Source organism: Balaenoptera ricei, chromosome 14 (genome assembly GCF_028023285.1).
Source record: "Balaenoptera ricei isolate mBalRic1 chromosome 14, mBalRic1.hap2, whole genome shotgun sequence".
Classification (NCBI taxonomy): Eukaryota; Metazoa; Chordata; class Mammalia; order Artiodactyla; family Balaenopteridae; genus Balaenoptera; species Balaenoptera ricei.
In genome coordinates this window covers 18,773,725-18,787,034 of record NC_082652.1, presented here as the reverse complement: position 1 = coordinate 18,787,034, position 13,310 = coordinate 18,773,725, and the positions used below count along the sequence as shown (strand labels likewise).

Below are 13,310 nucleotides of genomic sequence, written 5' to 3'. Positions count from 1 at the left end.
ATTTGCTGAGCTAGGGGATGACCAGCTTGGATGGGGGGGCAGGAGGTGGAGGGGGGATTGTGGGCCATCGAGAGTCCTGTTTGGCTGTGATCAGTGTAAGGTACCTGCTGGACCTGCAGCAGAGATGCCAAGCCAGCATACTGTGTACTGTGTGGAGGCTTGAGCAAAGGGGTGGGGTGAAAGGCCTGGGCCTGAGGGCCCTTTCCCTAAGGAGAGTGCAGAAGGAGAAGGGGCCCAGATGAGCTGGCACCCCAGCACAGTAGGAGGGTCTGGGAAGCATACTAAGTGAGATGATTTTGAGGTTATAGCCTACGTCCACCTTTTTAAGATAACCACATTAAGCATCCCCCGTTGTCCGAATGAGAGAATCGAAAAAGAAGTTTTTTGGCCAATTTGAAAGTATATGATTTTAGGGAATTCCCTGGCGGTACAGTGGTTAGGACTCAGCTCTTTCACTGCCAGGGCCCGGGTTCAATCCCTGGTCGGGGAACTATGATCCCACAAGCTGCGCTGCGTGGCCAAAAAAAATAAAAAGAGGGGAAAAAAAAAAATACATGATTTTAAAAATGAAGATAAGCTAGTCTAAAGTATATGTATAATATTCGTTCTATTAGCTTGGCTATACACAAAACTGTACACAAACCAGATTATAGAAAATAATATACTTGTTTTAAAAATACTGCTGTTTTTCTGCTCTCACAATTTACAAAATGTCTTTGTTCATGCTCCTCACATACGTGTGTTGGTCCTGGAGCCACGTGTTGCTCCTCTGACCCGGCTCTCCAGAGCACGGCATCTTCATTTCTATCTAAGTTGCTTGGGATGCAGCCCTCGTTGAACTGGTATATCATGCTGTAAATGAGTATATTTGTCCTGTAGAAGTATACCTGTGATCTCTGCATTGTAACTTCTTACTCCATTTTTTTTCATTGAGGTATAGTTGACATGTAACATTATCTTAGTTTCAGGTGTACAACATGATTTGATATTTGTACACATTGCAAAATGATCACCACAGTAAGGCTAGTTAACCTCCATTACCATACATTGTTAAATTTTTTTCTTTTTCTTCTTGTGTTAAAGACTTTTAAGATCTACCCTCTTAGCAACTTTCAGAAATGCAGTGTATATTATTAACTATAGTCACCATGCTGTACTTTACATCCCCATGATTTATCTATTTTATAACTTGAAGTTTGTCCTCTTTGATCCCCTTCACCCATTTTGCTTACCTTTCCCCTACCGCCAACCCCCTGCCCCAGCAACCATAGGTACACCAACCTGTTCTCTGTATCTATGAGCTTGGGTTTTTTTCTTTGTTTTTTAGTTTTTACATATAAGTGAGATTATATGGTATTTGTCTTTCTTTGACTATTTCAGTTAGTATAATGACCTCAAGGTCCATCCATGCTGTCACAAATGACAAGATACCATTCTCTTTTGTGGCTGAATAGTATTCCTGTGTGTGTGGGTGTGTGCGCGCATGCACACACACGCACACCACATCTTTTTATCCATTTGTCCATTGGTGGACACTTGGGTTATTTCCTTTATCTTGGCTGTTGTAAATAATGCTGCTGTGAACAAGGGGGTACATACATCTTTTCAAATTAGTGTTTTTGTTTTCCTCAGATGAATACCCAGAAATGCAACTGTGGAATCATATGGTAGTTCTATTTTCAGTTTTTTTTGAGGAATCTCCATACTGTTTTCCATAGTGGCTGCACCAGTTTACATTTCCAGCAACAGTGCACAAGGGTTCACTTTCCTCCACATCCTCACCAACACTAGTTATTTCTTGTCTTTTTGGTAATAGCCATTCTAACAGGTGTGAGGTGATATATCATTGTGGTTTTGATTTGCATTTCCCAGATGGTTAGTGATGTTGAGCACCTTTACATGTGCCTGTTGGTCATTTGTATGTCTTCTCTGGAAAAATGTATTCAGATCCTCTGACCGTTTTTTAATCAGATTACTTCTTTTTTTGTTGAGTTGCGTGAGTTCTTTATATATTTTGGATATTAACCCCTTATCAGGTATATGATTTGCAAATATTTTCTTCCATTCCATAGGTTGCCTTTTCATTTTGTTGATGGTTTCTTTTGCTGTGCAGAAGCTTTTTAGTTTGTTGTAGTCCCACTTGCTTATTTTTATTTTTGTTGACTTTGCTTTTGGAGTCAGATCCAAAAAAATAATTTCCAAGACCCTTGTCAAAGAGCTTTCTGCCTGTGATTTCTTTTAGGAGTTTCATGGTTTCAGATCTTATATTCAATTCTTTAATCCATTTTGAGTTTATTTTTATGTATGGTGTAAGGTAGTAGTCTAGTTTCATTCTTTTGCCTGTGGCTGTCCCATTTTCCCACTACCATTTATTGAAGAGACTGTTCTTTCCCCATTGTAAATTCTTGCCTCCTTTGTTGTAAATTAATTGACCATATATGTGTGGGTTCATTTCTGGGCTCTCTATTCTGTTCCATTGATCTGTGCGTCTGTTTTTATGCCAGTACCATACTGTTTTGATTACTGTATCTTTGTAATATAGTTTGAAATCAGGGTGCATGATGCCTCCAGCTTTGTTCTTCTGTCTCCAGATTGCTTTCCAGTCAGGGTCTTTTTTGGTTCCATACAAATTTTGATTCTATTTCTCTGAAAAATGCCATTGGAATTTTGATAGGGATTGCATTGAATCTATAGATTGGTTTGAGTAGTATGGACATTTTAACAATATTAATTCTTCCAGTCCATGAGCATGAAATATCTTTCCATTTATTTGTGTCTTCTTTGATTTCTTTTATCAGTGTCTTTAATTTAATTTAATTTAATTTTTCATTTATTTATTTTTCATTGCCTTGGGTCTTCGTTGCTGCGCGCGGGCTTTCTCTAGTTGAGGCAAGTGGGAGCTACTCTTTATTGTGGTGTGCGGGTTTCTCATTGTGGTGGCTTCTCTAGGCACACGGGCTTCAGTAATTGTGGCACGTGGGCTCAGTAGTTGTGGCTTGCGGGCCCTAGAGCGCAGGCTCAGGAGTTGTGGCACATGGGCTTAGTTGCTCCGCGGCATGTGGGATCTTTCTGGAGCAGGGCTCGAGCCTGTGTCCCCTGCGTTGGCAGGCGGATTCTTAACCACTGCGCCACCAGGGAAGTCCCTTATCAGTGTCATATAGTTTTCAGTGTACAGATCTTTCAGAACTCCTTGGTTAAATTTATTCTAGATATTTTATTCTTTTTGTTGCAGTTGTAAATGGGATTGCTTTTGTTATTTCTAACAGGTTTTTTTAATGAAATCTTTAGGGTTTTCTATATATAATATCACGTCATCTCAAATAGTGAATATTACTTCTTCCTTTCCAACTGGGATGCCTTTTATTTATTTATTTTTTCTTGCCTAGGTCTGGCTTGGACCTCCAGTACCACATTGAGTAAAAGTGGTGAGGGTGGGCCTCCTTGTTTTGTTCCTGACCTTAAAGAAAAAGCTTTCAGCTTTTCACAATGATGTTAGCTGTGGGCTTTTCATATATGGCCTTTATTATGTTGAAGTACATCCCCTCTGTACCCACTTTGTTGAGAGTTTTTTTATCATAAATGGGTGTTGAATTTTGTCAGGTGTTTTTTCTGCATATATTGAGATGATCATGTGATTTTTATCTTTCATTTTGTTAATATGATGTATCACATTGATTGATTTGCAGATACTGAACCATCCTTGCATCCCTGGAATAAATCCCATTTGATCATGGTGTATTATCTTTTTAGTATCTTGTCGAATTCGGTTTGCTAATATTTTGTTGAGGATTTTTGCATCTATGTTCATCAGGGCCTATAATTTTCTTTTTTTGTTGTGTCTCTCTGGTTTTGTTATCAGGGTAATTCTGGCTTTGTAAAAATGGGTTTGGAGGCATTCCCTCCTCTTCAGTTTTTTGGAAGAACATTCTTCTTTGAATGTTTGGTAGAATTTATCATTGAAGTCATCTGGTCCTGGACTTATATTTGTTGAGAGGTTTTTGATTCAGTTTCCTTACTAGTAATAGGTCTGTTTAGAATTTGTTTCTTCTTGATTCAGTCTTAGAAGATTGTATGTTTCTAGGAATTTATCCATTTCTTCTAGGTTGTCCAGTTTGTTGGCATATAATTGTTCATAGTAGTCTCTTAGGATATTTTGTATTTTTTCAATCAGTTGTCTCTTCTTTCATTTCTGATTTTATTTGAGCCTCTTTTTATTTTTTATTTTTTATTTTTTGGTGAGTCTAGCTGAAGATTTGTCAACTTTATTTCAAAGAACCAGCTCTTAATTTCATTGATCTTTTTGCCTTTTCAGTCTCTATTTCATTTATTTCTCCTCTGATCTTTGTTATTTACTTCTTTCTACTAACTTTGGGCTTCATTTATTCTTTTTCTAGTTTCTTAAGGTAAAAAATTAGATTGTTTGAGATTTTTGTTGTTTCTTGAGGTAGGCATGAATCACTATGAACTTCCCTCTTAGAACCACTTTGCTGCATGCCATAAATGTTGAAATGTTTTATTTCCATTTTCACTTGTCTCGAGGTATTTTTTTAATTTCTCTTTTGATTTCTTACTTGACCTATTGGCTATTTAGTCACCCTGTTGTTGTTTTTTTTTAACACATCTTTATTGGGGTATAATTGCTTTACATTGTTGTGTTAGTTGCTGCTGTATAACAAAGTGAATCAGCTATATGTATACATATATCCCCATATCCCCTCGCTCCTGCGTCTCCCTCCCACCCTCTCTATCCCACCCCTCTAGGTGGTCACAAAGCACTGAGCTGATCTCCCTGTGCTACGCAGCTGCTTCCCACTACCTATCTGTTTTACATTTGGTAGTGTATATATGTCAATGCCACTCTCTCACTTTGTCTCAGCTTACCCTTCCCCCTCTCCGTGTCCTCAGGTCCATTCTCTACATCTGCATCTTTATTCCTGTCCTGCCCCTGGGTTCTTCAGAACCATTTTTTTTTTTCTTTAGATTCCATATATATGTGTTAGCATACGGTATTTGTTTTTCTCTTTCTGACTTAGTTCACTCCGTATGACAGACTCTAGGTCCATCCCCCTCACTACAAATAACTCAATTTCGTTTCTTTTTATGGCTGAGTAATATTGCATTGTATATATGTGCCACATATATAAAGAAGAATGGATATCTTCTTTATCCATTCATCTGTCGATGGACATTTAGGTTGCTTCCATGCCCTGGCTATTGTAAATAGTGCTTCAGTGAATGTTGTGGTACATGACACTTTTGAATTATGGTTTTCTCAGGGTACATGCCCAGTAGTGGGATTGCTGGGTCATATGGTAGTCCTATTTTTAGTTTTTTAAGGAATTTCCATACTGTTCTCCATAGTGGGTGTATCAATTTACATTCCCACCAACAGTGCAAGAGGATTCCCTTTTCTCCACGCCCTCTCCAGCATTTATTGTTTGTAGATTTTTTGATGATGGCCATTCTGACCGGTGTGAGGTGATACCTCATTGTAGTTTTGATTTGCATTTCTCTAATGATTAGTGATGTTGAGCATCCTTTCATGTGTTTGTTGGCAATCTGTATATTTCTTTGGAAAAATGTCTATTTAGGTCTTTTGCCCATTTTTGGATTGGGTTGTTTGTTTTTTTGATATTGAGCTGCGTGAGCTGCTTGTATATTTTGGAGATTAAGCCTTTGTCAGTTGCTTCATTTGCAAATATTTTCTCCCATTCTGAGGGTTGTCTTTTTGTCTTGTTTATGGTTTCCTTTGCTGTTCAAAAGCTTTTAAGTTTCATTAGGTCCCATTTGTTTATTTTTGTTTTTATTTCCATTTCTTTGGAAGGTGGGTCAAAAAGGATCTTGCTGTGATTTATGTCATGGAGTGTTCTGCCTATGTTTTCCTCTAAGAGTTTTATAGTGTCTGGCCTTACATTTAGGTCTTTAATCCATTTTGAGTTTGTTTTTGTGTATGGTGTTAAGGAGTGTTCTGATTTCATTCTTTTACGTGTAGCTGTCCAGTTTTCCCAGCACCACTTTTTTATCCTTCAATTTGTTAATATGGTGTATCACATTGGTTGATTTGAGCATACTGAAGAATCCTTGCATTCCTGGGATAAACCCCACTTGATCATGGTGTATGATCCTTTTAATGTGCTGCTGGATTCTGTTTGCTAGTATATTGTTGAGGATTTTTGCATCTTTGTTCATCAGTGATTGGCCTGTAGTTTTCTTTTTTTGTGACATCTTTGTCCGGTTTTGGTATCAGGGTGATAGTGGCCTCGTAGAATGAGTTTGGGAGTGTTCCTCCCTCTGCTGTATTTTGGAAGAGTTTGAGAAGGATAGGTGTTAGCTGTTCTCTAAATATTTGATAGAATTTGCTTGTGAATCCATCTGGTCCTGGGTTTTTGTTTGTTAGAATATTTTTTTTTTTTTTTTTTTTTTTTAAAGTTATTTATTTATGTATTATTTATCTATTCATGGCTGTGTTGGGTCTTCGTTTCTGTGCGAGGGCTTTCTCCAGCTGCGGCAAGCGGGGGCCACTCTTCACCGCGCTGCGCAGGCCCCTCACCATCGCGGCCTCTCCCGTTGCGGAGCACAGGCTCCAGACGCGCAGGCCCAGCAATTGTGGCCCACGGGCCCAGCCGCTCCGCGGCACGCGGGATCCTCCCAGACCAGGGCTCGAACCCGCGTCCCCTGCATTGGCAGGCAGACTCTCAACCACCGCGCCACCAGGGAAGTCCCTGTTAGAATATTTTTAATCACAGTTTCAATTTCAGTGCTTGTGATTGGTCTGTTTATGTTTTCTGTTTCTTCCTGGTTCAGTCTCGGAAGGTTGTGCTTTTCTAAGGATTTGTCCATTTCTTCCAGGTTGTCCATTTTATGGGCCTATAGTTGCTTGTAGTAATCTCTCATGATCCTTTGTATGTCTGCAGTGTCAGTTGTTATTTCTCCTTTTTCATTTCTAATTCTGTTGATTTGAGTCTTCTCTCTTTTTCTTGATGAGTCTGGCTAATGGTTATTCAATTTTGTTTATCTTCTCAAAGAACCAGCTTTTAGTTTTATTGATCTTTGCTATCATTTCTTTTTCACTTATTTCTGATCTGATCTTTATGATTTCTTTCCTTGTGCTAACTTTGGGGGGGTTTTGTTCTTCTTTCTCTATTGCTTTAGGTGTAAGGTTAGGTTGTTTATTTGAGATTTTTCTTGTTTCTTGAGTTAGGATTGTATTGCTATTAACTTCCCTCTTAGAACTGCTTTTGCTCCATCCCATAGGTTTTGAGCCATCGTGTTTCCTTTGTCATTTGTTTCTGGTATTTTTTTATTTCCTTTTTGATTTCTTCAGTGATCTCTTGGTTACATAGTAGCGTATTGTTTAGCCTCTATGTGTTTGTATTTTTTACAGTTTTTTTCCTGTAATTGATACCTAGTCTCATAGCGTAGTGGTTGGAAAAGATACTTGATACAATTTCAATTTTCTTAAATTTACCAAGGCTTGATTTGTGACCCAAGATACGATCTATCCTGGAGAATGTTCCATGAGCACTTGAGGAGAAAGTGTATTCTGTTCTTTTTGGATGGAATGTCCTATAAATATCAGTTAAGTCCATCTTGTTTAATGTATCGTTTAAAGCTTATGTTTCCTTATTTATTTTCATTTTGGTTGATCTGTCCATTGGTGAAAGTGGGGTGTTAAAGTCCCCTACTATTATTATGTTACTGTCAGTTTCCCCTTTTATGGCTGTTAGCATTTGTCTTATGTATTGACGTGCTCCTATGTTAGGTGCGTAAATATTTACAATTGTTATATCTTCTTCTTGGATTGATCCCTTGATCATTACGTAGTGTCCTTCTTTGTCTCTTGTAATAGTCTTTATTTTAAAGTCTGTTTTGTCTGATATGAGAATTGCTACTCCAGCTTTCTTCTGATTTCCATTTGCATGGAATATCTTTTTCCATCGCCTCACTTTCAGTCTGTATGTGTCCCTAGGTCTGAAGTGGGTCTCTTGTAGACAGCATATCTACGGGTCTTGTTTTTGTATCCATTCAGCTAGTCTGTGTCTTTTGGTTGGAGCATTTAATCCATTTACATTTAAGGTAATTATTGATATGTATGTTCCTATTACCATTTTCTTAATTGTTTTGCGTTTGTTATTGTAGGTCTTTTCCTTCTCTGTTTCCTGCCTAGAGAAGTTCCTTTAGCATTTGTTGTAAAGCTGGTTTGGTGGTGCTGAATTCTCTTAGCTTTTGCTTGTCTGTAAAGGTTTTGATTTCTCTGTCGAATCTGAATGAGATCCTTGCTGGGTAGAGTAATCTTGGTTGTAGGTTTTTCCCTTTCATCACTTTAAATATGTCCTGCCACTCCCTTCTGGCTTGCAGAGTTTCTGCTGAAAGATCAGCTGTTAACCTTATGGAGATTCCCTGTATGTTATTTGTTGCTTTTCCCTTGCTGCTTTTAATATTTTTTTCTTTGTATTTAATTTTTGATAGTTTGATTAATATGTGTCTTGGCATGTTTCTCCTTGGATTTATCCTGTATGGGACTCTGTGTGCTTCCTGGACTAGGGTGGCTATTTCCTTTCCCATGTTAGGGAAGTTTTCAACTCTAATCTCTTCAAATATTTTCTCAGTCCCTTTCTTTTTCTCTTCTTCTTCTGGGACCCCTATAATTCGAATGTTGGTGCATTTAATGTTGTCCCAGAGTCTCTGAGACTGTCCTCAATTCTTTTCATTCTTTTTTCTTTATTCTGCTCTGTGGTAGTTATTTCCACTATTTTATCTTCCAGGTCACTTATCTGTTCTTCTGCCTCAGTTATTCTGCTATTGATTCCTCCTAGAGACCTTTTAGTTTCATTTATTGTGTTGTTCATCATTGTTTGTTTGCTCTTAAGTTCTTCTGGGTCCTTGTTAAACGTTTCTTGTATTTTCTCCATTCTATTTCCAAGATTTTGGATATCTTTACCATCATTACTCTGAATTCTTTTTCAGGTAGACTGCCTATTTCCTCTTCATTTGTTTGGTCTGGTTGGTTTTTACCTTGCTCCTTCATCTGCTGCGTGTTTCTCTGTCTTCTCATTTTGCTTAACTTACTGTGTTTGGAGTCTCCTTTTCACAGACTGCAAGTTCGTAGTTCCCGTTGTTTTTGGTGTCTGCACCCAGTGGGTGAGGTTGGTTCGGTGGGTTGTGTAGGCTTCCTGGTGAAAGGGACTAGTGCCTGTGTTCTGGTGGATGAGGCTGGATCTTGTCTTTCTGGTGGGTGGGACAGCGTCCGGTGGTGTGTTTTGGGGTGTTTGTGAACTTAGTATGATTTTAGGCAGCCTCTCTGCTAATGGGTGGGGTTGTGTTCCCGTCTTGCTAGTTGTTTGGCATAGGGTGTCCAGCCTTGGAGCTTGCTGGTCATTGAGTGGAGCTGGGTCTTACCATTGTGACGGAGTTCTCTGGGAGAGCTCTCGCCGATTGATATCATGTGGGGCCAGGAGGTCTCTGGTGGTCCAATGTCCTGAACTTGGCTCTCCCACCTCAGAGGCTCAGGCCTGACCTCCGGCCAGAGCACCAAGACCCTGTCAGCCACATGGCCATGTACGTGGGGAGTTTCTTGCCTTTTGGGAAGTCTGAGGTCTTCTGCCAGCATTCAGTAGGTGTTCTGTAGGAGTTGTTCCACATGTAGATGTATTTTTGATGTATTTGTGGAGAGGAAGGTGATCTCCACATCTTACACCTCTGCCATCTTGAAGATCCTCTCAGTCACCCTGTTTTTTGTTTTTGTTTTTTTTAACTTATTTTTAAATTGTGAGGTTTCTGCATTTTATAACCACATCCCCTTACCCTTGAAAAAGTGAGGTGAAACCTTTAGGAATAAAAATGAGATGGGTGTTAAATTTCTTTGCCTCCATTACAGTCCCTTCAGTTCATCCTCTAAACATCCATAAGTAGCATTGATTGAGTCTGCCCCCAGGCTAATATATCTTCCCCAAACAGTTCTTTGTTCAAAATTAAGACATTCAAAGTGCTCTGTAAAGTGAGAGGCATTATAAGGACTCAAATATAAGGTGACTCCTCCTTTTCTGAGGAATCGTTTGAGGAACACATCTTACTGTACATTCAGTGACACGTGGAACTTTAGAGCCACACTTTCTAAGTCAATAGCCATATTAAAAGCCTTCATAGATAACAGTGATGCAGCTTGTGTGCCTGAGGCCTAGCCATCAGAAGCCCTCTGCTTCTCCCCGGGTCAAATTTTTGTGTAACACTTCATTCGCTGCTTTCCCATTTTTGACAGAGATAGAATAATAGCAGTAGATGAGAGGAGAGCTTTGCTAAATGTGGATAAGCCTGCAAGATAGTTTAAAGCAGGGGTTGGCAAACTATGGCCCATGGGCCAAGTCCAGCTCACCACTTGCTTTTGTAATTAAAGTTTTGTTGGGAACACAGCCACATCCATTTATTTACCTATTGTCTATGGCTGCTTTCATGCTGTGATAGTAGCACATTGAGTAGCTGTGACGGAGACTGGTCCAGACTAAAAACCTAAAAATACTGACTCTCTGGCCCTTTCCAGAAGAAAATTGCTGATCCCTGATTTAAAACATAAACACTGAGTCAGCAGATCTGGGTTCTGTTCTTGGCTCTGACAGTTACTGGTTGTGTGATTTGGGGCCAGTTACTCAACCTCTCTGTGCATCAGTGTCCTCCCTTAAAATGGTGATAACATCGGGTTGCCCAAGGTGAAGAGGAAATAGTGCCTGTAAAGTATTTAGAATGGTATCTGACACACAGTAAGCACCCACTAAATATTAGCTGCGATTATCATTGTTGTTCTCATGGTGATGTTTTTCTTCGTAATGGCACCTTCTTTCTCTCAACATGTGTTAAATGGTCACTAATAGGTTTAAGTGTTTTGTTTTCCCGAAGGAGAGGAGACGTAAGGGACCAGGTGGAGCCCCACCTGAAGCTTGGGTTTCTCTATCCTTTTCCAGGTCTCACTTACCTTGATGACCTGCTGCCCAAACTTTGGGCATTTATCTGTGAACTGGGGCCCCACGGAGGGTTAAAGCTCTTCTTGGAATGCCTCAACAATGACACTGAAGAGTCTAAGCAGCTCTTGGCCATGCTGATGCTGTTCTGTGACTGTTCCCGGCACCTCATCACGTAGGTTGACTGCTGTGGGGCTGAATTCCTTTCCTAGAATGTGGAGAGACCAAAGTACAGTGTCAGCAAGGAAGCAATTGTTAATGTGATTACTGCAAGCATTTGGACCTGTCATTAGAAGAATTTGACAAGACATTTACAAAGTGGGTGGCACTTAGTAGGGATTCAGCCGTTGTTAGTTCCCATCCTTTCAGGAGAGCTGGGTCATTACCACTTGATGTGGGCTTTGGGATCTTCTAGAGCTGGGTTCAAATCACACCTCAGCTATTTACTCACTGTGCTAGGTAGTTAACTGGAAAATTCCAGAGCCAGTATGCAGAACCTGGCTCAGCCACTCACTGAGACACCCTGGGCCAGAGGGGAAGGGGCTCCACCTCTCTGGGCCTCAGTTTCCTCATCTATAGATAGGAATTCATAGCACCTACCTCTTAGCCGTGTGGGAAGGTACAGAAGAGATGAGTGTTAGGCATAGTCCCAGGCACCGGAAGCAGTCAGTATGTGTTGGCTGTTATTCTTACAGCTGTTACCAAACTGACCCTGGGCAAGTTGCTTAACCTCTCTGAGCCTCAGTTTCCTCAACACTAGAATGGAGACAATATTACCAATCTGATAGGGAGTAAATGAGAAAAGGAGTGTCAAGTACCTAGTACAGTGCCTGGCACAGTGAGAAATTAACAAATGTTAGTCCCATTCAGTTCCTTTTCTTTAAGCTTATGTGTCTACTTGAGTATTTGGTATTCTTTTAATTCCACTTTTTCCCAAAAGGTTGGTGAAGAATTGTAAGCTAGAACGGACCTCAGGAAGTTATATTCGGTACGGGAGAGATCGACAGGAGGGGATTAGGAATATGTAGGTGGCGGATTGGGTATGAGTCATGGAGGGAGGGCTCAGTGAGTAGTTAGAGGGGAGAGCAGGGGTCTGCAGCTGCTGGTGACACACCCTTAATTGCCAGGTCAAGGGTGACCCAAGAGTGAGTCAGGCTCTAAAGTGAATAGAGCAGTTATAGGAGATTTTCAGATAGAGCTGCATCTTATGGTTCATTTATTCATATATTCTTTCAGACATTTATTCATTCACCCTCAAATACTTATCAAGCACCTACTCAGTGCCCCTAGTGTCTGTTGCAGATGCAGAATAAGATTCCACAACTTCCCTCAGTAGACACAGACACTCAGTCAAGATTCCTTGATAATTCAGACATGAATTCATAAGCAGTGTCACAGTCAGATCCTTATGAATAAGAAAAGGGTAGAGCAGAACGTGTTGTTTCTTTCCTTTCTCAATTGTATTTTTTAACTTTTTACTACAGACAATTTCAAATAAATAGAAAGTGGAAAGAATAGTATAATGAACCTTCACGTACCTGTCAACCAATTTCATTAGTTAGTTATCAACTCATGGCCACTTTTGCTTCATCTATACCTCCACCCACCCTTCCATCATATCATTTTACCTGTAAATTTTATCTAAAAGAGCTTATTTCTTAACATTATTTTGTCTAGTATGAGGAATAGATCTTTTTTTTTCCCCTTCTTCTTAGTGGGAAATTGTGAATAATTTTCTGTCTGACTTAGGATCCTTGATGACATTGAAGTTTATGAAGAACAGATTTCATTCAAACTGGAAGAACTGATCACCATCTCCTCTTTTCTGAATTCCTTTGTGTTTAAGATGATCTGGGATGGGATCGTAGGTAAGGTAAAGATATCAGCCGTTGTTTAATTGCTGCTACACACGGGGAGTCTAGAGCCTATAACATCAACTGATTCTTAGCCTTGTCCATCAAAGCTAATTGAAAATGCACATTTATTCACATAGTTAGAAGTTTTATTTCTCCACTGTTTATGACCTCTTAAGATAGTAGTGTGGTTATGGAAGTCTTACTCTCCCAGGCATCCTTCAGGATTTACATGTGTGTGTGAAGGATTATTCATGATTAATTTTGCCCTGAAACTCCTTTTGATTCTTTGAGTTGATTTTCATGAAGATAAAACACGTGCCTGGTCCCAGTTCAAGTTAGAGTCTACCTCCTGAAGTGTTTCCAGTCGTTCAGCACCAAACTCCTTAGATTAAAAGGTCCTTTGGATGACATACAAGTGGGAGGCAGCCCGAGTGATTGTGTCTGAGACATTCCCGGGTCCCACAGGCCCTTAGAATGTACCCAGGGAGCCTTTTAATTCTGT

General features: G+C 39.8%; 1 protein-coding gene across 6 annotated transcripts in view; it reads left to right on the top strand.

The window, feature by feature from the left end:
• The window catches only part of UBE3B (ubiquitin protein ligase E3B), a 56,313-nt gene that overhangs the window by 19,705 nt on the left and 23,298 nt on the right, over nt 1-13,310 (top strand). For all 6 annotated transcript variants that reach the window (XM_059893604.1, XM_059893602.1, XM_059893603.1 and 3 more), the window contains 2 exons: nt 10,956-11,127; nt 12,702-12,820. In XM_059893604.1, the coding sequence (XP_059749587.1) occupies nt 10,956-11,127; nt 12,702-12,820 (291 nt within the window). The remainder of the gene's footprint in view (nt 1-10,955; nt 11,128-12,701; nt 12,821-13,310) is intronic.